This window comes from Molossus molossus, unplaced genomic scaffold (assembly GCF_014108415.1).
Source record: "Molossus molossus isolate mMolMol1 unplaced genomic scaffold, mMolMol1.p scaffold_m16_p_11, whole genome shotgun sequence".
Taxonomy (NCBI): Eukaryota; Metazoa; Chordata; class Mammalia; order Chiroptera; family Molossidae; genus Molossus; species Molossus molossus.
In genome coordinates, this window is record NW_023425346.1 from 71,798,856 (window position 1) to 71,824,226 (window position 25,371).

The 25,371-nt window shown below is 37.8% G+C and overlaps 1 protein-coding gene across 1 annotated transcript in view; it reads left to right on the forward strand.

Moving 5' to 3' along the window:
- The window catches only part of PDE11A (phosphodiesterase 11A), a 332,237-nt gene that overhangs the window by 93,290 nt on the left and 213,576 nt on the right, over nt 1–25,371 (forward strand). The window contains exons 3-4 of the mRNA XM_036253345.1: nt 16,549–16,638; nt 22,914–23,054. Of these exons, the coding sequence (XP_036109238.1) occupies nt 16,549–16,638; nt 22,914–23,054 (231 nt within the window). The remainder of the gene's footprint in view (nt 1–16,548; nt 16,639–22,913; nt 23,055–25,371) is intronic.

The window sequence follows — 25,371 nt, forward strand, 5'->3', positions numbered from 1 at the left end:
TACTAGGAGGGGAAGTTGAGGGCAAGCTGCTTGATATCTTCAAGGCTCAATTCCTAGTCTGTCAGAATGAGTTAGTGATAACTCAAATCAGAGGGTTGATGTGAAGGCTAAATGAGTTAATCGATTCAAAACACTTAGCACACTATCAGGCATTGAAAAAGTCTAACAGGAAAGGTGAGAAAGGAGCTCTCATTACTTGGAGTTCAGCCTGGGAACTGTGGAGAAATTAAGAGCCCCAAACTTCATCTTGACTGGTGCTCATTTTTACTACACACCCCCCTTCCAAAACTAGCCTACCTGGTCCAGTCTGAAATGTGGTGACTTCAAGCTAGCTTTGACTTTGGTTAGTTAAGAAATACATAAACTCAGAAATAGGTCAGTGTGCTCTATGAAACACCATTTCCCTTTCAATCTGCAGGATAGAGACTTAACTGTATATTCCTCCTTGAGATTCATAGTGCATTCCCTCTGTGCAAGGTATGAAAAGCAGTGCCCAGCATTCTGTTTAATTCATGGATTCTTACATTTATTGGACAGAACCCTTGTTAATGTCATGCAGAACAACACATTTTGGAGTAATTTCTTGATGACTATTATTTGCAAAGAAAATTGCTCATATTTTAAAAAATAATTTTTGATGTTGCACCAGAATGCTTATTTCCTAAATGAAATTGATAATGGTATTAGCTAGGAGCACAGCAGGCTAATAGGAAGGCAAACTATTATAAACAGAACTTGCATCCTTCATTCAAGCAGGTGCTGAAGTCTCACCTCCTTTGTTAAGCTTTTCTAGAATAAATAAAATAGCATAAATTCCCAGGACCTCATTCTGTCCTGATTATTATCTTGTGTACTTTTCCAAATATAATTCCAGCATCATTACTGTTGCCTTTTGGACCGGCTGCCTTTGAAGAAACAGCCCAGACAACAAATACATTAATTCAGTTGATTCAGATACTTATTCAGTACCTGCATTGGAGTATATTCTTAATATATTGAAAAGATATTCAAAAGAAAACAAAATCGATAGCCCCTCTGTCTATTTCCTGGAAGCACCTTTGCACTGCTTCCTGTCTGGCACATACAGATTTTCTCTTCACTCTGGGGCTCAAATTGAAATGATCAATCATCACACCAAGAGCGAAAACACTACCTTGAAAATTTCATACCTTAGATGATTATAGTAAAATGATGCCTCGCAGTGATGTTCACTACAACTGAACCACTCTGGCTTTCTGAACCTAAGCAAATTGTAGTGTTTTAACCCAGTGGTTCCCAACAAAGAAATGCTGGGGCCCTGGCAGTCTGAGAAGGCAGCAAGGGTGGGACGAGCTGGGGTGATCACATGTGTTTGATAAGAGGTGGGATCCATGAATCATTTAAATAATTCAAAAAGACTGACGGAAACAACGTTCTTAACCAGGACTAATTTACACAGATGAAATAAAACAAGGTTTTTAAATGTTTTCTTAGAGAATTTTATCAATATTCTTATCACACGGCTGGATTGGAATTTATATATGTCTCTGATGAATAAAAAAATGAGAAAAACTTATTTAACAGTAGTAAATTTAGAGAAAGATGAAGATTTTAAAAGAGAAAAAAATAAAAAGCATTCTTTTCTTTTTAAATATTTTGTTTTCTTTATTGATTTTGGAGAGAGAGAGGAAGGGAGAGGGAGAGAGAGATAGAAACATCGATGAGAGAGAACATCGATTGGCCACCTCCTGCATGCCCCTCACTGGGGATTTGGCCCACAACCTGGGCATGTGCCCTGACCGGGAATTGAACTGGCAACCTCTTGGTGCATGGGTCAATGCGCAACCACTGAGCCACACCAGCCAGGCCAAAGGTATTCTTAATGGTAAAAAGTGTGGGCTGACTGAGTATGAGTCTCAGGGGAGCTGAGTTTGGCTAAGAAGCTGTAGTGCAGGACTCTCCTTGATGTGAAACGTCTATGGCTTTTCCAGTGAAGGTTCCGAGACCAGTCATGACTCTGAGCTCTTCACAGTCCTCTGTAGATCCCTACATGGTTCCGTATGGTTCATGGATCCTCTTTGAGATTCAAGTCAAGTGATCAGAGGAACCAACACTTTTGTTTCATTCAGGGCTCCCAAAATGACCCTGAGCCTTGTATTAGTCGATGTGTATACAAAGTATTTGTGGGATGAGATTTCCGACCCCTTCTATTCTTTTCTCCATGTCATTTCCAGGCAAAGAAAGGGCTGAGCCATAGAGCTTGGTAGTTATTCAGTATTCTATTTTTAACTCTGCCTTTCACCTGAGCTTCCCCAAATAGATGCTTGGACTCATATCAAGACTATATTTTTTGTCATTCCTGATGTGGTTTGGGTTCATTGACTACTTACCCGGGTATTGGATGTGGCTGTTGATTTCCTGCAAGGTAAGCATTGTTAATACACACTTTCCTGCCTGCTTGAGTGCCGGCCTTTGGCTCTGTAAACATGCCTAGGCTGTCAGCTGCGTGCACTGAGAAACTTGTATAAGGAATAAATTTGCCGCCCTGGCCAGTTTGGCTCAGCGGTTAGCGCGTCAGCCTGCGGTCCTGAGAGACCTGGTTCAGTTACCGCTATTAAATTGCACTTAATTAATTGATCAATTTAGACCTCAGAGAATAAGCTTCAGATTGAGCAAAAAGAAATCTAAAGTATTAACTGCCAAATTATATACATATACTGACAAAATGAACAGCCCACCTTTATTCTTTCAAACTTGTAAACGGTGATTCATTCCTATTTCCAGTCATGGAGTGTATTTCATTCATTATAATCATATTTATCCTGAAACTCTGGTCTATTAAGTAAATAACTTGTACAAAAGTGAGACGATTGCTCAAACAGCAGTCACCTATTTATGTACCTTATTGCTGTCTTCACATTCCCACCCGGAGGCTGAAAGAAAGCAACACTGTGCCCATGGTTGCTGTGCTAGGAGTCTGATGTCAGACTTGGGGCTGAAAAACTTTATAAAATTCTAAACAGAATTTATTCAACTACGAAATTAGCTCTCCCTTCCCCACACCCCCACATTCACGCGCACACAATGTCCTGAAGTAATTTCATTGTGATTAAGTGTAGAATAAACCCAAGAAAATGTCAGGCAAACAGATGCTAAAAGAAAGACAAAGCAAACCACAGAAGCCACTTCCCAGGGACCACCAACTAACACAAGAGGCTTGTCCTTGTACAGAGGAAGTTTTCAGTTCATCCCCACAGGTTTAAATACTGGTGCAGTCTTTACCCTACAATTTTGAGATACGGTTATTTAAAATATGGTAGTCTTCATTTCTCAAGGTTAATGCAGTTATCAAATGTTCACTTAGTCTGGATCTTACTGACCTCTATCCGTGTTGCTGAACATTTTGCCCAGCAAATCAAGACTCTCAGCAAGCTAAAGAATAGTCTCTCCAAATGTGGTCTCCAAATCAGAGAGAGTGTGTGTGTGTTTAGTTTCTATTATCTTCACTAGCCTTGTAAATGGACATAGATCTAGAGAAAATTGTTGCTGCTCCCCCATTCCTTCTCAAAGCAAAAAGAGTCGATCTAATCTAAAAGCTGATCCTTTGCCCACTCCACCTCACCTCTGACCCCTAAGCTTCACGGTTGCTGTGTGTGCATAAAACTGGCACTAGATCCTCTCTTGGTGCAGGATTGTATCTAACAGGAAGCTTAACAGCAGATAGAACATGAAGATACATAGTAAACGGCAAAGACACACCTTTTCGAGAATTATTTCTTGAGAAAATTTTGTCAGATATTGTGTCCTGTTTCAGAGGAACAGGGAGAAGAACAAAATATTGACCCTGGCATCAGGGAGATTGCTCGCTGTCCCTGATTTGACATTGGATCTTATAAATTCCTTGAGCTGACAGCCATGTCTAACTGTCATTAATGGTCAATGGATAAGCATTAGAGCAGTCATAAAATCAATCTTACTTGGTAGAGTAAGTCTGCCAGAGATACTAGTAAGGAAAATTTCTGCCCTTTATCATCAAATCAAATTGAATTATTGCGTTTAGTTCAGGCAGAACTCTACTTGGTAGTTAGCATTTCTGTAGTGTGAGCTTGAGCTAAGCTCTGATTTGATGATGGTCATGGATGCTGTAATATATAGATGTAGTCCAAAATACAATTTGGGTTTATACGTGATCATATTACAGTTGATTTTAGTACGTGAGGACAAGCATTTAAAGCAATGGCCCATATTCTGAGCTTTCTTTTCAAGGGAAAGAAAAAGGTGTTGGGGAAAATCTATAGTTTTTGTTTTCCTTCAAATGCAACTTGTCCCATCTGGTCACTTGCTAAATAATCAATTGCACTTTAGGATAAAGCAGATCTCTGTATTACATGTCCTAGTTAATATGTGTATTTTTCTTAAAGAGCTCCTTCCTGAATGTATAAGTTTTAGGCCTTATAATTTGTCCCTGGTAAGACATGAGAACATTCGACTAAACCTGTCTGATCATTTTCTTAAAATAAACTTCTAAAAATGGAATTTTAAAGACAAAGAACCTGTACTTTTTAAGGCACTTGATACATTTTACAAAACTGTTAGTCAGGAATGCTGCACCAATTATCTCCCTCAAGAAATGGCTGTTTCCCCACATTAATTTGAGCCCCAGGTAATAGTTTTAATTATAATATTTGTCAATATACTAGGAGATATGGGATAATGCATTGTTATTTTAATTTATATTTCTTTGATAATGTACTGAATGAACATTTAAAAAAATTTTAGTTATATGTGTTTTTTCTTTTGTGAATTGCCAGTTTATATATTTTTATTATTTAAAAATTTTTTTTATTGATTTTAGAGAGAGAGGAAGGGGGAAAGCAAGAGAGAGAGAGAAAGAGAGAGAGAGAGAGAGACATCGATGAGAGAGAACATTGAGTGGCCACCTCCTGCATTCCCCCCACTGGAGATTGGGCCCTAAACCTAGGCATGTGCCTTGACCGGGAATTGAACCAGTGACCTCTTGGTACATGGGTCAACACTCACCCAGTGAGCCACACTGGCCAGGCTATTTTGGTTATTTTTATGAGGATTTTTATCTGATTGATTTGAGAGCATTCTTTTTCTAAGTAGAGTATTCATACTTAGTATAAACACTGCAAATAATTTTTCCCAGTTTGTTTTGCCTTTTAATATTATTTTATATCTTGAGACACGAATATTTTGAATTTCAAAATCATCCAAAATCTCTTACATAATTTTTATATTTAGTATTATGGTTCGAAAGGAATTTCACAATCAAGGATTATATAAATATTTACATTTCCCCCATGACTTTTTAGTTTTTTCAATCTGTCTTTAATCTCTCTGGAATTTTTTTAAATGATTTTCTAATAAGGGACTTAATTTTGTGCTATTTTTGTTAGGATGTACTATCAGGATTAGTATGTCTTCAAAAATACTTGAGGTGTTTTTATCTTTCTCTGGGCTCTGAAATAGTTCAACTCTCATAGGATTATTAAAAGTTTGAAAGAATTTACCTATGAAACCATCTAGACCTGGCATTTTTTCTGAGAATGGTTTTATTCCAATTCTATTATTTCTGTGGTGATTGTTTTACTCAGATTTTCTCATTCTTTATTTTCTAATCAAACATAATGAGCTATTTGTCCCAACACGATTTGTAGACTAACCCATCCTTCTGCATTAGTTTGGAAGCCCCTGTCACACTGCTGTGTAGGCAGGTTCTGGAGTCCATTCCGCAATGTGTGTGGTCATTACGTCCCGGCACGACTTTATGGTAACCATTGTCACCTTGTTTCTTATTTCTTTCATTTCTTTTAATGTTGGTTATTATTATATATTTCTCATGCCATTTGAACGTTAGAATTGCTTTCATATTTCAAATTCCAAACATAGCATTCAAATTCTAGAATAAAATTTATAGATTAATTTTAAGGAAGAAGTGATCTCTTTTTCTTCTTCTTCTTTTTTTAAAAAAATCCTTACCAGAGGATATTTTTCTATTTATCTTCAGATGGAGTGTGAGGGAGAGAGAGAGAGAGAAACATTGACATGAAAAAGACACATCAACAGGTTGCCTCCTGCACGACCCTGACCAGGGCCAGGGACGAACCGCAACTGAGGTACGTGCTCTTGGCCAGAATCAAACTTGCAACTCATTGATCTGTGAGCCAATGCTCTAACTGCTAAGCCAAACCCACCAGGGCTCTTTTTATTCTTGCATCCTTTTATTTACAAATATGGCCTTTTTCTCCACTTAAAAAATCTTCTAGAATGTTTTGTTTATAGCTTATTAAAAAGTTCATGGCAAATGGATAGTAGATTTTATCAAATGACTTTTTAGAATATGAAGGTGACATTTTTTTCCTCTGCAAGTTAATATAAAAGTTTGTAATAATTGATTTGCAATATTTAAACATCAGTTTATTCTGATCAGAAAGTTTTGGTCATAGTCCATTATTTTTTATATTTGCATAAATTCAATTTCTTAATATACTATATATATTCAATCTTCTAATATTTGTGTTTAAGATCTTGCTCATCTGTTATAATAAGGGACTTAATTTTGTGCTATTTTTGTTAGGATGTACTATCAGGATTAGTATGTCTTCAAAAATACTTGAGGGGTTTTTATCTTTCTCTGGGCTCTGAAATAGTTTGACTCTCATAGGATTATTAAAAGTTTGAAAGAATTTACCTATGAAACCATCTAGACCTGGCGTTTTATCTGAGAATGGTTTTGTTCCAATTCTATTATTTCTGTGGTGATTGTTTTACTCAGATTTTCTCATTCTTCATTTATTTTTGTTAATTTATATTTTCCTTAAAATTTCCTTAAAATTCACAAGTTCCCCTCTGATATTCAAATTTATAAGCTTAGTGTTGTATAAAGAAGTCTACTATAAGTCTTTTAATTCTTTTCTGTAGCTGGGATTATATTTTATCACTTCTGTTTTAGTATAGTTGAGTTTTTCCTCTGATTAAACTAGCTAGTGAGTTATTCGTCTCATTGCTTTTTCCCTACAAGAACCATTTCTAGAATAATTTATCAATTTTACTATAGTTGTTTTTCCATTTATTATTTTCAGCTTAAAAAAACGGACTCCTTTCCTCTGCTTTTTGGGGGTTTATATTTTTGTCTATTTTGCTTACTTTATATAGAATTTGGCCCTTATCATAAATATTCGAATTATGAAAAGAAACAGCTAAAGGAAGTGATGAGACCACCACACGACTGACAGACTGCATGAGTGAAAAGTGGAAAGCGAGGATGAGGGCAATAAAGCATTTTGGCTTTAAAGATAGGGTCCTAGCTTGTCAGCTGAACTTCTAAGACAGAGAAGGAGAAACCTTACTGAATTATGAACCACATAGAAAACTTTCTTTTGCCTCTTTGAATTGACACTCTACTCTGGTGGTAATGATCAACCCTTCACAAAGTTCTGTTTGTTGTTAAACCAAACTTGAAGCCCTCTCTGTCTTTAAGGTTGTCCATTAAGAACACCCTGAAAATTACTAGGTACCAATTCTGTGCTTTAGTTGAATAAACACAACATATGGATTTGATCCAGGCTTTTACATTTATAATATTCATTTTAGGGTCCTGTTACATTACTTAAATATTAATGCTCTAAGCATGTTTTTCATAGCCTACCCTGTTTCTTCTCCACTGGGGTATATTGCTGGAAATTAAAAAATACTATGGTTTATTATCCATGTCATTGGTGTTGCATTTTGATGATGAATTTTTTTGGAAAATGAAGGGAAAAAAAAAGATATATAAGTAGAAGAATCCCCTCTGGGTCTGCTGTGTTTCTCTGAATAGCAATTTTATATTTCCTTACTATATTTCCTGAGATTATTACATATCTTCCATAAGCATCTATAAAATACCAAGCCATCATCTTAAATATTGGAGATACTTTCTGATGAGCACCTAATGAGATTATAAGCAATGCTGTATGTGGTGTAAAAATGCTCACAAAAGTAGTTTGAAAAAAAATCTAGTTTTTAATATGTGTAAGGAATTTATATTATTTTTTACATTCTTTAATTATGACAACAAGGCACATTGAGATGGATAGCCAGTGTGTTTAAGTTATGACTTTTCTAGATGGAAATACCAAAGGTGAGTGAATTCTTGGTACATTGCAGCATGAGAGGGTCTTGGTTACTGTTACAATATCCACAGAGGTGAGAAATGATAGTTCTGGGCCAGAGACACTCAAGAGTATGGGGATGGAGGCTTCAAAAGCTGCCTAATTGCTGACTTGCTTATGCCTATATAGAAATAGCAATCCAAGGTGACTTCAAGGGCATGGAGCGGGTGATTACAACTTTACTGGTTCGTCTGGCACATAGAGGGCGTTTTGGAGGCAGAAGCTCTCTTTCTTAGGGATGAGAAGGGGATTGAGATGACACACTTTGATTTGGAATGCTGAGTTTAAGTAGACCAGTAGTCCCTCTTACCTGTGGTTTTACTCCCCATGGTTTCAGTTACCCATGATCCACCATGGTCTGAAAATATTAAATGGAAAATTCCAGAAATAAACAATCCATAAGTTTTAAGTTGTGCACCGTTCGGTGTAACATGATGAAATCTCTCCCCATCCCACGCTATCCTGGGATGCGAATCATCCCTCTGTCAGCATCTCCAGCTGTATATGCTGCTCACCCATTAGTTGCTTAGTAGCCATCTTGGTTATCAGATCACCTCTTGTGGGACAGGAGTGATTGTGATCAAAGAATCCTTACTGTAGCCTAACTCTAGCACGCAATGCCTGTGTCATTCTCCTCACTTCATCTTGTCATGTGGGCACTGTATCACCTCCCATCACAAGAAGAAAAGTAAGTACAGTACAATGAGATATTTTGAGAGAGACTATATTCACATAATTTATTACAGTATATGGTTATAATTATTCTATTTTATGTTTAGTTATTGTTGACAATCTTTTACTGTGCCTAATTTATAAATTAAACTTTATTATAGGTATGCATAAGAAAAAAGTTAGTATATATAGGGTTTGGTACTGTCTGTGGTTTGAGGCATCAACTGGGTGGGGGGTCCCAGCTTACCCGTCATCATATTACCACAAACCTAGGCAACCACTAAGCTACTTTCTTTCAATATAAAATTTCGTTTTCTGAACAATACAATGAGATATTTTACATCCATATAAATTAGTCACAGTAAGTGATAGCTGGTTATAAAAAGTGCAAAAAGGCAGATAACAAAATATTATGTACAAGATTAGCCTATTTGAGTTTATGTGGAGGAAGAAAGAGAGAGAGGGAAACCTGAATGGTAGAAATATGAGAACTTTGTTGTTGTTGAAACCTATGATGAGAAAAAAATACAAATGATCTCAAGACATGGCTCCTGAAATGTGTTCTCTCAAGATGTTCCTTTCAATGTAGTGTCTGAACAAGAGCATGGGAATTTAGAATTACCTCTGGACATGAAAGGGTTATTTTTCTAAAGCCTTAGGAGTTGGGGATGGGGCCTAATAGAAAAAAGTTATTGGATGATATGACTAGTACCTGCATGATTTAAGTGCTCATCAGACCAGAGCCTCTAAAATGTCACAGAGGCCCTGGCCGTTTGGTTCAGCGGTTAGAGCATCGGCCTGTGGTCCTGAGAGACCCGGGTTCGGTTCCCGCTAAGGGCGTGTACCTCGGTTGCAGTTTGTCCCCGGCCCTGGTCGGTTGTGCGGGTGGCAGCCACTCGATGTGCTCCTTTCACGTCGATGTTTCTCTCTCTTTCTCTCTGTTCCTCTCTCTCCCTCCCACTCTACCTGAACAAAAAATGGAAAAATGTCCTCGGGTGAGGATAAAAAAAAAAAAATAAAATAAATAAAATAAAATGTCACAGAGGATAGGTCTGATGCTTTAAGACTACTTGTTACTTACAAAGCTACTTCCTCTGCCTTTCTACCTTTGGGTAAACATGGTCTTTTGGGAATATTTTAGCCAATACTAGCTCCAAGGAGACAGGTGAGAATAGTGGAAAGGTATTCATTGCAATTTCTCTGGGGTCCCAGCTTTAATACCCAGGGATGGAAGCAGAAACACCCACATCCCCCTCTTCTAAGAAGGAAAAGTGGAAGATGAGTGAGATTCTCCTTCTTCTTTATTTCCTTCTTGCTCTCCCTCATCTTTTGTAAATAAACCCTACCCCATTCTCTTTACAGTGTTCATTCTTTTTTTACAATATGTTTTTATTAATTTTTTGGGAAAGGGAGAGAGAGAGATAGAAACATCAATGAGAGAGAAACATCAACAGCTGCTAGAGTGTTAATTCTTAAAGTAGATAATTTCAAAAAGTATGTTATTGGATCATCTATTACATGCCAATGTTTTTTTCAAAAAAAGAAATTTGTTATTTTATGTTTCTGTGTGTTTGTTGGAGACTGTTCTTTTCAAAAGGGCACAGCACTATTAGAAACAGGCATGCTTTAGCCAACAGCATATACTTTGGTGTGAGCTGGCAAGATCCATTTATGATCCCGATTCTTGAAATAGAATCTGACCCTGTTGTCTTCACTGACTTTGCATAGAAACAAAACTGTGATGAACCAAAGTATACCTCTGGAAGCAGGAATTTCCTCTGGAGTCTGGAAAACTTCAGACACATTTTAAAAACTGTTTTTATTAGTCTAATTCTAAAAGATGTGGGAAATGTTATATGGGAAGATAACATTACTGCTTCCATATTTTGATACCTTACTTTCCAAATTGCTGTACTTGAAGAGTTTATTTAGCATTTGAATTACAACTATCTTAAAACATCACCAGTTTCAAATCAGTGGGGCAGGAATCAGTGAAGCTTTGCCTAATAGTTAAAGCCTGAGGGCAGAAGGTACTCAGAGCCAAATTTCAGAGTTGTACAGAGGAAGGAGATGTTGCACAATGGTGGAAAAACCTTCTCTCACCCTTTGATTTGGCTGACAGTGAGGTGGCCCTTCAAGCTTCTTTGCCTTCAGGAGTGGGGTCCATAAAGGGGATGGCCCCAGGCCCCTCGCTGAGAATCTCCAGTGTAGACCTCCAGTGTTCACCTCTAGTGTTCTTTAATGATGTATAATTGGACCAGACCAGATCATAGGGCTTTAATAGCCTTCTCTGTGGTGTGTAAGTTTACAAAGGCTTGGTACCTACTGTCTTTCTTTAGGACATTGATGGAAGGTCTCAGTGCTCACATTTTATGCTTATTAGTGATACTTTTCATGAGTTTCCAGGGCTAAAGTGACTTTTTCACACTGTTTAATGATTTCAGTTTAACTCCCTTTCTGAGTGGGATGTTGTAAAGATTAATTAGCCAATGTTCATAAAGTGCTTTCAAGCTGAAAAGTGCTGCACAAGGGTGTACAGACTCATTAGCTTCTTAGTCATTATGGTTTTTTAGACCTTTTGGCATTCAGAAACTAGGTAGTAAAGGCCAAATTAGTATTTTTTCTTGGAGGAGGGGGACTTCAGAATGAACAGTATAGAGCAGTAGATCCATTTTTTTTAAGACATCTGTTGTACTGAGACTGAAAAAAAAAATTAAATATTTTGTCTTTTATTATCTTCTATTTCCCTACTGCTTCAGCTTCTTCTTACTCCCTGCTTTCAAAATGTATTTGCCTGCTTATCCTGCACATTTATTTAGAAATTCTATTGAATATATTGTCATATGGATATTCATAATGGACTTGAATCTGGTCCCAGAGTGTTGAATTGTAGTGTCAATAAATGACACAGGGTAGATAATTTCCTTTGTAAATAAAGATCCCCTCTCAGTATGCAATGTGTCATGAAGATATGATATTGTTTCCATCTACAGTAGTCTTTATATATATATATATATATATATATATATATATATATATATATATATATATATATAGAATTCTATATAATTCATTAAGCTTTTGATTGAGGCTGAAAAAGTACAATTGTCTACCAAAAACATAAAGAGGTCCTAAAAGAAACCAGAGACAAAGATGGATAATCTACAAAGAATTAGATTGACAGCTGACTTTTTAGTAGTATCAACTGCACATAATATAGGAATAATATCTAAGTACTGAGAAAAAATAACTGTCAATCTAAAATTATATTCCCAGCTGAATTACCTTTTAAGATTATCATAAAAATAAAGATTTTTATACAAAACAGAAACAAATTATTTACCACCAGTGCTAAAGGATTGTCTTTAAAAAGTAAGAAAATTATCCCAGAAGAAAGGAAAAAGATGCTGGAAGGAATGAAGAGGGAAAATTTGGTAAACATGTGAGTAAATATAAATAAGCATTGACTAATAAAATACAGAACAAGAAACAAAGTAACGTGTATACCAGGAAAGTAGTGTTGAGAATTAAAGTATTCCAAGGTTCTTTTCTTATCTGCAAGGAGGCTAAAGCTGTTAAATTTAGATTTTGTTAAGTATGTACATAACTATTCTATTTTATTACTAAAACAAAGGATATCTAATACAGTAGAGAATCAATGAAATAAAAAAATAAATCAATAACATCTCTTTCAGTGAAAAAAGGAGGAAAGAAATTTAATGTGATCCCACTTCTAGGAATATGTCCTAAAAAGCCCAAAACACCAATCAGAAAGAATATATGCACTCCGTATGTTCATAGCAGCATTATTTACAATAGCTAAGACCTGGAAATAGCCCAAGTGTCCATTAGTAGATGAGTGTATAAAAAAGCTGTGGTACATTTACACAATGGAATACTATGCAGCTGTAAAAAAGAAGGATTTCTTACCTTTTGTGACAGCATGAATAGTCCTGGAAAGTATTATGCTGAGTGAAGTAAGCCAGTCAAAGAAAGATAAATATCATATGGTCTCACTTATAAGTGGAAGCTAATGAACATAATAAACTGATGAACAGAATGGGTCCAGAGGCATGAGGCATGGAATAGACTGACAGATCTCAGAGAGAAGGGGGATAGGGGGTGGGAAAAGATTAACCAAAAAACTTACATACATATATGCATAACCAATGGACACAGACAATAGTGTGGTGAAGGCCTTGGCTGGGGTAGGGGCAAGGAGCAGGGGGGTAAAGGGGGGTAAGTTGGAGGACATCTGTAATACTATCAACAATAAAAAAGAAAGAAAGAAATTTAACATGGATTTTAGTAATTGTTTTTTGGGCTCTTATCTTACAATTACAAATACTAAGTAACTGTGTTGTGGAGTTTATATATAAAACCCCATGGGAAAAATAAAACAAACAAATATCAGTCTTAATGATATGTGAACAGGTGCTTCTGGCTTGGGATAAAATCTTCAGTAATATTATCATATAGATTACACAGGGCATGCATTATAGGAGAGGAAATTCAAATATAGAGAATCCAAATCTTTTTAAATGGATAGTAAGCCTGCCTAAATTCTGCTCCGGAGGGTGATATTATCTTAATTATACTGCATAGTGATTCTGCTCTTGCTCTGGAAAAAGACATTATCTTTATTCCAAGGCTATTTACTACACAAACACTCTTGAAAGACAGAGCAATATCTTTGTTTCTAAGATGTTTAGAAATATGACAGACTCATGAAGATTTATCTTCAAACAACTTTGGATAAGTCCATAAAGTCTCAGTTTTTCTCACCTGAAAAAATGAAATGAACAGTATAACATACATAGTTGTGAGGATCAAATAATATAGTACATATAAAATGCTTAATATCATATCTGAGTTTTTATCAATATCAATTACTCATAATTATCTTGAATAAGATATGAGCATGCTTATTGAATTGTTTTCTCTAGCAAATAGAATACTGCAGTTCACTGATGTTTTTAACTATTAGAATCACCAAATATCAAAACCAAAAAGGACCAGAAAGATTATCCAGTGAAACCAGGAATTTTACAGATAAGGAAGTAAGTTCAGAGAGGTTAAGTGACTTGTTGACTTTCTCATAGAACAGCCAAATAAAGGACAATGGTCATCTGATTTAAAATTCAGATTCTTTTTAATTATACACAATGTTTGGAGTTCAGTAAATAATGGTATTACAAATGAATTGAAGCAAACCTATGATATATTAGATAGCATTTCATGTGTTTATTTGATCATTCTCTTTTACCTATGTGCTTGACCTAAAAAATCCACCTTAAACTTGGCCCCATGAAAGCAAATAAATACAGAAAGAAAGGAAGGGTGGAAAGTTAAATTAAATAACCCATATCTCTTCCCCTCCACCTCCATCATAGTCAATGTCTCTACTGCAGAGAAGAAAACAAAAACCTACAAGGAAAGTGCTGTCTGTGTGTGTAGATGATGTTGAAAACGGTCCCATTCTGGTTAAGGCAGGGAAATTCTGGCGGAATATCTGGCGGCTTTATGTCAACAGCTTTATAATGGCTTGTTGACAAACTTCTTGAGGCATGAAGAGGAGTAGTAAGGAGGGAGAAATAACATCTAGTTCTAGAAAGCAACATGTTGTAGGAATGATCATGAGTTGTAGAATTAGATAAACCTGCATTTCTGTGTGAGTTTGAGCAAGTTACTGAGTTTCCCAATCTGTAAAATGTACATATGTTCCTCTGTGAGGATGTGCAATTCAAATGAAGAAACGAAGTGAGCCCTGGCCAGTGTGGCTCAGTGTTTGGAGCATCAGTCACAGACCAAAGCATCGTGGGTTCGATTCCTGGTCAAGGGCACACACCTGGGTTGCAGGTTTGATCCCCAGCCCTGGTCAGGGCATTTGTAGGAGGCAACCAATCGATGTGTCTCTCTCACATTGATATTTCTCTCTCTCTTTTCCTTCCACTCTCTCTAAAAATCAGTAGAAAAAATATCGTTGGGTGACGAGTAACAAAAAAAAAAAAAAGAAAGAAAAATGAAGTGAGAGTGTCTAGCATATAGCAAGTCCTTAAATATTAGTTTACTCATTAAATATTAGTTTACTTTGAATCAAATTCAGTGAAGGAATTTATCCTGAAAAATATATATAACAATTAAACCATTTATTTTATACCTCTACTTAACACCAATCCTACTCTTATTCTCTCTTCTTTAAGATTGGGGTTACAGTATTAGCTTCTACAGCATTCTGAAATACTTTCAGGGGCCCAATGTCAGAGCTGAGTATGCCCCAGTAGCCAAAGCAAGATTTCAATAGGAAAAAATGATAAGGAATGTGAATTTCCCTTTATCTTTTGTCCACCTCAAGCCCTCTGCAAAATCACCTTTCACTGCAGGTGATTCTGTTCTGGGTGTCCAGGGACGTCTCATACACGTGTCCCTGGGCAGATCTGCCCCTGCTGTCCTCGTTCCTCCCCACAACTGTGAGCACCGCACTGCCCTCTTCTGGGCATGGCAGGAGCTGCTCTGTTTTGCATGCTCTGTTTCTCTGCAGGGCATCATAGTGTGTAGTGTGTGCATGAGAAAGAAAAGGAGAAGAAAAGAGAATGTGATATAAAATATGCCCTCATCCTTCTGCTTTAGAGAAGTCCCAATGATATGTCACTTGTCACAATGTCCCATTTTATGAAAAGTTTAGGGAAATAATGCTTTAGGTTTTTACTCGGGCATTCTTTCTTCCTCTGGGATTAGAGATTGTGGAATTGAATTTGAATGAGAGTGCCAGGCAGTACTGAAAACCCCTAGACCTAGACCCTTTGTGATGAGAAAGTGTTTGTTAGGATCAGGTCTATCACACCTGTCTTCCCATAGGAGGAGTGCTTTCTCAAAAAATCCTCAGCCTTTTTTCAAACAGACTTTTGTAGGACCATCCCACCAAGTTGCATTCATGTTCAGCTATGTCAGCAGAGTAGTGGACACAGTTTTTTTCATGAGGTTACCAGGTTCTCTGGCCCCTATGGTCCTACTGGGCCCATCCTAACAGGAATACTTAAATCGGTAGCTGACAGAGTTCTAGGATCAAGCTGAGATCCCTGCTACAGATACATATGTACAAAGAAATTGGCTTATATCCTGCCTACTTCTAAATCTGATTGTGGGCACTTGTCTTAAATTCTAGATATATCAGAGTTTATTCATGTATTCATTTCTCATTGCTCAAAGAAGGAATACAAAGACGATTTAGACACAGTTCCTGTGTCATAGCCATCATAATCTGTTGCTTTACTTTATGTCTTCATAGATATGACTGTTCTTACTTAAAGCTTGATTGAATCCTGGCCGGTTTGGCTCAGCAGTTAGTGTCGGCCCGTGGACCAAAGAGTTGCGGGTTCAATTCTGGTTAAGGACACGTACCTTGGTTGCAGTTCAGTTCCCGGCCCTGGTCGGGGTCATGAAGGAGGCGACCAATTAATGTTTCTTTCTCTATCTCTATCTCTCCCTTCCACTCTGTCTGAAAATAAATGGACAAATATCCTCGGGTGAGGATTTAAAAAAAAAAAAGCTTGATTGAGATCATTTTATAGTTAACTCTGAAAAAGTTAGGCTACTAGTATCAACAACTCTGTACTCAATCTCTGTGGTGGACTAGAAAGTATTACAATCAGGTGTATGCAGGAAATGTGGAATTTGGTTCTGTGATGGTTCAATGTTCTAACACTCTCTTTGCCCCCAGGTCATGCAGATGTATCTGCCCTTTTGTGGAATCGCCATATCGAATGCTCAGGTATTTGCTGCCTCACGAAAAGAATATGAAAGAAGCAGGGTGAGTAGAAAGAAATATGGCTGACAACCCTCAAAGCTCTCTGTTTTACAAGACTGTGAGTCATTATACCTCTTAAAAACTGCAGATGGCCCCGCCAGTGTGGCTCAGTGGTTGAGCGTAGACCCATACACCAAGGGGTCGCCGGTTTGATTCCAGGTCAGGGCACATGCCCAGGTTGTGGGCCTGATCCCCAGTGGTGGGCATGCAGGAGGTGGCCAATCAATGTTCTCTCTCATCGATGTCTTTCTCTCTCTCTAATATCAATAAAGAAAACAAAACAAAACAAAAAACTACAGATAACCTTCAAGTGAAGACCCCTTTAAGCAATAAGCCCAAATAGAAATAGATAAAAATTTTCTGTTGTTCTTTGGAGAAAATAGTATCAGCTTCTTTTAAAAAGGAAATTAATTTCACATCTGTACTATCAGGCAGCAGATATAGTCTTTCTTTCTTATAGCTTTGAAATAATAACACAATTTAGTAATATTTCTTTAAGAAGCAAGATATGTTACAAATTATTTCACATCCCCCCCCCCCCATTCTGTTTTTGAAGCTTTTTTAGAACACCATCAAAAGATAACGGGACAATATGCAAACATTATTATATAGGATTATAAATAAACACACAGAGGGATTGGTCTCATATACCTTCACCAGTTATAGAGTTTAATAGTTAGAAAAAAAAGAAAGATGCTCAAAAAATACTGAACTATCAAATAGGGATTAAATGATATTAGGCTCACTATACTTTTATTTATTTTTTATTTTTTGTTCATCCTCACCTGAGGATATTTTTCCATTGATTTTTAGATAGCGTGGAAGGGAGAGAGGGAGAGAAAGAGAGAGAGAAACACCCATGTGAGAGAGACACATCAATTGGTTGCCTCCCGCACAAACCAGACCGGACCCGGGATCAAACCTACAACCCAGGTACATGCCCTTGACCAGGAATCAAACCCACAACCCTTTGGTCCACAGGCCGACGCTCTAACTGCTGAGCCAAGCCGGCCACGGCAGGCTCACTGTACTTTTAAATATAGAAAAATTACTGTCACAACTTGGAAATATATTTAACAAGATGTTCCTAAAGGCTGGAAACTCTCAAGTAATTGGTAATCAGATTGATTGAAAATTTCATTTGCTAAGCATTATGATTTACGACTATTTCTCAGAACACGAAGAAACGCAGTTCTCTACGGCAGCCATTTCTCCAGCACAGCACACCACACCTTTTCTCCGACTTGGATCCTGTTTTCATCTTTAGCCCCAGGTCTTACCATTTCCCCCTTTCATGTGGCACCCCAATATAGTCCCCAATTTTCACAAAACAATCTATCTGTTTCACTTTCTCATATCTTTACCCACATTTCTCCCTGTACTTTCAATGCTTCAAGTCCACTTTTGATTCCCACTACCATTTGCCTTGAATTTCTTCAGAACTTAGCTCAGATTTCTAGTCAATCTTCCCTTCTTTGTTTATTGTTTTTCCTTGTATATACTGCCATTGTTCTATTGTAGATACTTATCACACTGTATAATATTTTTTGATGGCCCTCCTTTCCGTCTACATTTTGAACTCCTTAAGGGACACTTCATGTATTGTTGCTCTTTACATCCTCATGTATGGCACAATTCATTTACTCATTTAACAAATATTTGTTGTGTGGTACTCTTCAGAAACTATCTGTTCAAAGTCCCTTGCTTCTGTAATGGAAACAATAGATAATAGACAAACAAACAAATAAAAAATAACATAGTATAGGTAGTAGTAAGTACCATAAAGAAAAATGAAGTGATATAAAGGGATAGAGATTGGTTGCTAAAGGATAGTTTGGGAGGATGTTTATTTCAGAGTATATTCAGAAGGCTTAATGAGAAGATAATATTTAAACAGGAACCTGAATGAAGGAGCAAAGCCATGCAAATATCTGGAAAGAGCATTCTAGCAGTAGAAATATTAAATGCAAAGGCCTGGGGAAGGAGAACACTTGGCCAGTGGAGAGAGAGAGAGAGAGAGAGAGAGAGAGAGAGAGAGAGAGAGAATCTTAAATAGCCAAAAACAAGTCTGAAAAAGAACAAACCAAAGCTGGAGGCATCACACTTCTTGATTTCAAACTATACTATGAAGCTATAGTAATCAAAATAGTGTGGTATTAGCATTAAAAGCAGAAACCTAGACCACCAGTGGAAGAGAATCTAAAGCCCAGAAATAACCCTACGTATATACAATCAACATTTATTTGACAAGGGAGCCAAGAATACTTAATGGGGAAAAGAAAACTGTTTCAATAAATGGTGTTGGGAAAATGGGTATTCACATACAAAATAATGAAATCAGACCCCTATCTTATACCACTCACAAAAGTTAACTTGAAATGGATTAAAGACTTAAATGTAAGACCTGAAACTGTAAAACTCCTCGAAGAAAATGAGGGGAAAGCTCCAGTGATTTTTATTTTTTTTATCTGACACAAAAGCACAGGCAACAAAAGCAAGAATAAACAAACGAAGCTACATCAAGCTGAAAAGCTTCTGCACAGCAAAAGAAACAATCAACCAAGTGAGAAGGCAACTTGTGGAATGGGAGAAAATGTTTGCAAACCATATATATTAGATAAGGGGTTAATATCCAAAATACATAATTCAATAGCAACCCCCCAATAATCCAATAAAAATGGGTAGAACATCTAAATAAATATTTTTCCCCCAAAGAAGACATACAAATGGGAAACAGGTACATGAAACATTGCTTATCATCACTAATTATCAGGGAAATGCAAATCAAAACCACAAGGAGATATCACTTTTCACCTATTAGAATGACTTTTATAAAAAAGACATGATATAACAAGTGTTGGTGAGGATATGAAGAAATGGAACTCTTGCACCATTTGTGGGAATATAAATTGGTATAACCACCATGGAAAACAGTATGGAGGTTCCTCACAAAATTAAAAATTGAACTTTCATATAATCCAGCAATCCCACTACTGGGTGTATATCGAAAGGAAATGACATCACTATCTTGAAGAGATATCTGCATCCCCATGTTCATTGCAGCATTATTCACAATGGCCCAGATATAGAAACCTAAGTGTCCATTGATGGATGAATGCATAAAGAAATCATGGTATATATACACAATAGAATATCATTCAGCCCCATAAAGAAGGACATCTTGCCATTTGTGACAACATGGGTAGACCTTGAGGGCACTGTCCGAAGTGAAATAAACCAGACGGAGAAAGACAAATACTGTATGATCTCACTTACGTGTTGGATCTGTGAGAAGCAGAACTCACGGAAACAGAGTAGAATGGTGGTTGCCAGGGCTGGGGTGTGGGGCAAATGGAGAGATTCCAGTCAAAGAGTACAGACTTTCAATTATAAGATGAATAAGTTCTGGGGACCTAATATTCAGCATGGTGACTATATACTTAACTTATTGTGTACTTGAAAGTTGCTAAGAGAGTAAATCTTAATGTTCTTATCACACAAAAAGATTGTGACTATGTGAGGTGATGCATAATGTTAACCTTACTGTAGTAACCATTTTTTCAGTATAGTACATATGTATTAAATCATCACGTTGAATACCTTAAACTTACAAACAGTTATATGTCTATTGTATCTCAATAAAGCTGGGGGAAAATAAAGTGGCTAGGATTAAGGCACTGAGAAGTAAGAGATTTCCCTCAAAATTAGTGGTGAAATATTCAAGGCTTACTGACATGGGAAATGGGTGAAAATGAGTTTAGTAAACAGTCGAATAAAGTGATCTAAAGTTTTGGGGAGATTGAGATTCAAGATTAATATTTAGGAACCACCCACACATAGATGGTATTTAGAACGAGGCTATCGGGTGGGTTAATCTGGGGGAGAACGTGTGGCTAGGACAGGGAGAGATCCAAGGGTGAGGCCCGGAGCAAAAGAAAGGCTAGAAGGAGGGGACCACGTGTGGTCGGGAAGCGGTGTGCTCAGCCCTGGCTTCCGGTGTCTGTTGAACTGTGTATCATCCCAGGTTTCTTCTCTTTTTCTCCTATTCTGGAGGTAGCCTGCATTGTTATTTGCACAATTTTTATCACTTATTAGTACAGCAGCAATTTTTAATTAGAAACAATAAAGTTACTATAATGTGATCTGTCAGTGCAAGACTCAAAGCAGAATGAGTTTTTCCTCTAAGATAAATGTTCTTGTGTATGGGTCCCAGTGGCCCTATCCATGCAGTCACAGCAAATTGAAAAGTTAAATAATTGTTCAGTTCATATGATCCATCTGAAGAAATAGTCTGGATGATTAAAGAAATAATGTTTCCCCCTTAATGGCAGGGAATTTTGTTGGTAATTATTCAGACAGTTGCCTCATCATTAATGTTGTTTTTGAATATGAAATTATTGTACATTGACTTCTACGGTTATTTGCTGTCCAAATGCCAGATGGTCAGGATGCACTTAAAACTGTTTTCACCTCCTGGTTTTTCTCTTTGCTTTGGGATCAAAGAGCAATCCTTAGCCATTTTCATGTGCTCTCTTTACAGAAAACACTGCTCAGGATATTTGGTCCTCTTTTAGATGCTCAGTGAACTAGACTCATTTATTTCATGGCTCTATTAACTCATTCAAATGCTTTTCTACCTGAATAGACTCAAAGAATAAATTTTCAAATGGTTTCAGGACAAATCAAATTCATTAGCAAAGTTAAAAATTAGCCACGTCCCTGGGATGACGGTCAACACCATCTCCCCGAATAGATGTGAATTTGAAAGCCCATGAAATCCTTGTGCAAGAGAGCAGACATGAGAGGGCACACCATATTAAATTCTATTGAATAAAGCACCCTCTGGCCAATTCAGTGGCTGTGTAATTCTCTGATTACTCTTTCATAGCAGCATAATATCTACCACCTGAACATAGCCTACTATTCTTAACTCTCTGGAAACATTCATGTAATAAAAAACTCCAAATAAATATTATTTCAGTGCAAAAATTGCAAGCAAATTTAGTTGGATAAAACAACAGGTTATTACAATTTGCTTTTCAAATGAGTACACAGTTTTTAAGTTAGAATTTGTGTTTTGCTTTTTATTTCTTTTTATTCTGCTGTTTTAAATTTTAGTGGCATTTACTTTCCTGAGATATATAATAGTATTTAAATGTTTTCTGGACAGATTGAGATGAAGCAATACTTCTTGTGCAGAAGGATTAATGGGGGTTTTATATATTTTTTGGAAGACTCTAAAACTTAATTAGCATTTGCCACTATAATTCTTTCAAACTTCTGAGAGAGATGTGTATTAGTGAAAATAAGACTCATGTTTTGACCACGAAGCTACTTCTTCCTGATGGTGAGGAAGAACTGCTTTGTAATTTTCTGAAATAACTGTGCTCTTAAGAGAATCAGGTATTCATTACTTACAAAATGTTGGGTTTATATCTAGTCCCATTGCAGAAAAGCTACTGTATGGGGGGGGGGGGGGCTATAATTAATGACTATATGGGTCATATAGTCATTAGATATATGTGAAATTATAGACTGGCACTATTCTCATTGTATTTTCAGTTTAAGACTCTGTTATAAAACAAAATTATGGAAATATGTCAAAATAATCATAAACGCTTTAAAATTAGCCACACAAAAATATTTGCACTCTGGCCGGTTTGGCTCAGTGGTTAGAGTGTTGGCCCTTGGACCAAAGAGTCTGGGGTTCAATTCCAGTTAAGGACATGTACCTTGGTTGCAGTTCAGTCCCTGGCCCTGGTTGGGGTCGTGCAGGAGGCAGCCGGTTGATGTGTTTTTCTCACATTGATGTTTCTCTCTCTCTCTTTCCCTCCCACTCTATCTGAATGGAAAAATATCCTTGAGTGAGGATCAAAAATATATGTATATATATATTTGTGGGTTTTTTTGTTTGTTTTTTATCCTCACCCAAGGACATTTCTGCATTTATCTTCAGATAGAGCAGGAGGGAGAGCGGGAGGAAGAGAGAGAGAGAGAGAGAAACATCGACGTGAGAGAGACAAAGTGACTGGCTGCCACCCACACAACCCCAACCAGGGCCGGGGACAAACTGCAACCGAGGTACGTGCCCTTAGCAGGAACCAGACCCAGGCTTCTCTGGTCTGCAGGCCAATACTCTAACCACTGAGCAAAACCGGCCAGGGCTATATATTTGTATTTTATTATAGCAAAGACTAAGTGGAATTTTGAAAGAAAAAAACTCAACATTTTTATTCAGTCATATATCCATCTAAATATATATATTTCATCTTTCCTAGGCCTTGCTAGAGGTGGTTAATGACCTCTTTGAAGAACAGACTGACCTGGAGAAAATTGTCAAGAAAATAATGCATCGGGCCCAAACTCTGCTGAAATGCGAGCGCTGTTCTGTTTTGCTCCTAGAGGACATCGAATCACCAGTAAGTCATCTTTTTTCTGGTGTGTAATATTGTGACGAACCACTCTTTTCATGATCCTTCTAATCACGGGGTCACTTTTTATACAATTCAAGTTTTTAAATGTTTTACATGTATTTTCAGTCTTGTTTTGCTGTCAGCCTAGAAAGATAGGGACCTCAGAGATCTAGCTCAGCCCTGTGTGCTTGCAGATGAGGAACTAAAGCATCGAGGGTTGGTCCCATCTCCCAGAGCTGCACAGAAGACCAGCTCAGGTGCCAGCCTCCCAGTGTGCACTTGAGCTGAGCAGGTGACCAGCCTCAGCAGGCGGGGCTGCGCAGCAGCGGTTTGTCTTGTTGCTTCTGAAGTGCAGTTTCCAGGTTCCTCTACTGTGGACACTTGCACGGAGCACCCAGTCAGGTGGAGGAGGCTCACTTCTTCGCGGCGGGGCTCCTGTTACTCCAGAGGCCAGCATCACGCTAGGTCAAGGGTCGGCCTCCCACACCTCAGCTTGTAGGTTCTAAGTCCTTTGGCTCTTTGGGGGAAATCTGCTGGGTAAATACACAACAATATGGAAAATACTGATCATCATCAATCTACCTACCTGAAAGCTAAGTGTCTAAACCCTCAGCAACAATTTAATATCTTTGCTGTGAACTCTCTTCAAAGATCAAAAAATGTCCAGCAATTAAGTGCTGTTTTAATACCTTAGAGAATGATATTTTACTCTACTTTACCTAGAAGAGGTTATTGTCTTTTCCTTTTAGTTTGTGTTCCTTAAAGAATAAGAACCTTAGGACAAATTCTGGAGAACTTAATAAGTATTGTAAAACTTACGACATTAAAAATGTGAACTATATATGTTTTAAATGTTTAGGAGTGTTTCCCATATTTTAGCAGAGCTCAGAGTTCTTTCTATTTCAGCAGGTGTCGTTTAAACCTAAAGCAGTATCCTGTGATTGTGTAAAACTCAGTGGAACCTTGGTAGAACACACACACACACACACACACACACACACACACACACCAGCCCATGCTTATGGAGTGCTTCTGGTTGCTTTGTGAAGCATCCTTACGGGGTAGGTATTATCATTATCATCCTCATTTTATAGATGAGGATATAAGGCTCAGACAGTTGAATGACTTGCTAGAGTCCCCCCACCCCACCCCCCGCACCTGAAGCCCCTTGAAGGGAATGGAAGTGGGTGCCCCTTGGTGTCTGGCAGGCTGTGAGCTCTCACTAAGCAAAGGCAGGAAGGGGCAGTTGCTGGGGTTCCCTGCATTGCTTTCAGGTCCCTGTGAGGGCGAATGGCTGAGGGGCCAGGTAAAATCTGCACAAGGGCAAGCTCACTGTTTACTAGTTCAGTCATAAACAGACATGGAAGTCATTTAAACCAGCTTACGGTGGTCATTCTTGCCAGTCTTCTAACATAACTATACTGTGGTCTTGCTCTTTGGCAAATCAGACGAAAAAGTACCAATGACAGAAGTTGATGTGGAGGTGTGGGCAGAGCTGGGGTCAGTCGCAGTGCCAGCAGTAGCTTCGTGCTACGGGGTAGAGGGGTCACAAATAGTAGGTGAGATAGTATGAGCAACAGAGGTGTTGGTGTATTACGACAAGTTTAAAAGACCTTTTTACTCTCACGGTTGACCATTCTGACTTCAATGGTGGGGGTCAGAGCAGAAATTCTGAGCCGCTCCTCATCATTTCTTCTCTTTGCCCACTACCCACCCCCAACATGAGGATGAACTCTTCTAATCCAGAGGGTCAGGATCTGGGGGTAAAAGTGCACTATATGCAAAAAGAGGAGACTAATCTGCTCAGTACCTTTTTGGAAACTGAGGAGCTTTTTTTGCCAAGGCTGCTCCGAGGGGTGGGGGAGCGTTGAGGATGGGAACGGGTTACATCTCTGTGGCATCACTGTGCAGAAAATACATCTCCACACTTATCAGCAAAGGTTTCTCAAACTTCAGGTGTAAAGGGGCTGCTGTCCCATGTACCAGAGTTGTCAGGGAGAAATTATAGGAAGAAGACCAGACACAGTCCATGCACAGGAGGGCAAGTCAGACTGAGCAGGACAGTTGCCAAGGTCCGGCACTGGCACAGTGGTTTCAACAAACGGAAAATTCTGCTGAGACAGAGTTCTCTGGCTTGACTTCCCTGCCCCGTCTCAGCATGCTGCATGGACACACTGCTTTTAAAACCTTTGTTATATAGATTTATTGAGGGGTTTGAATAATTATGAGAGGAGACCCAGGAAACACCTGTAAACACTCTAAACACTCTTTGATTTGATTTTATTAACAAAAAGAGCAGACCTAAATAGATTTCTATCCAAAG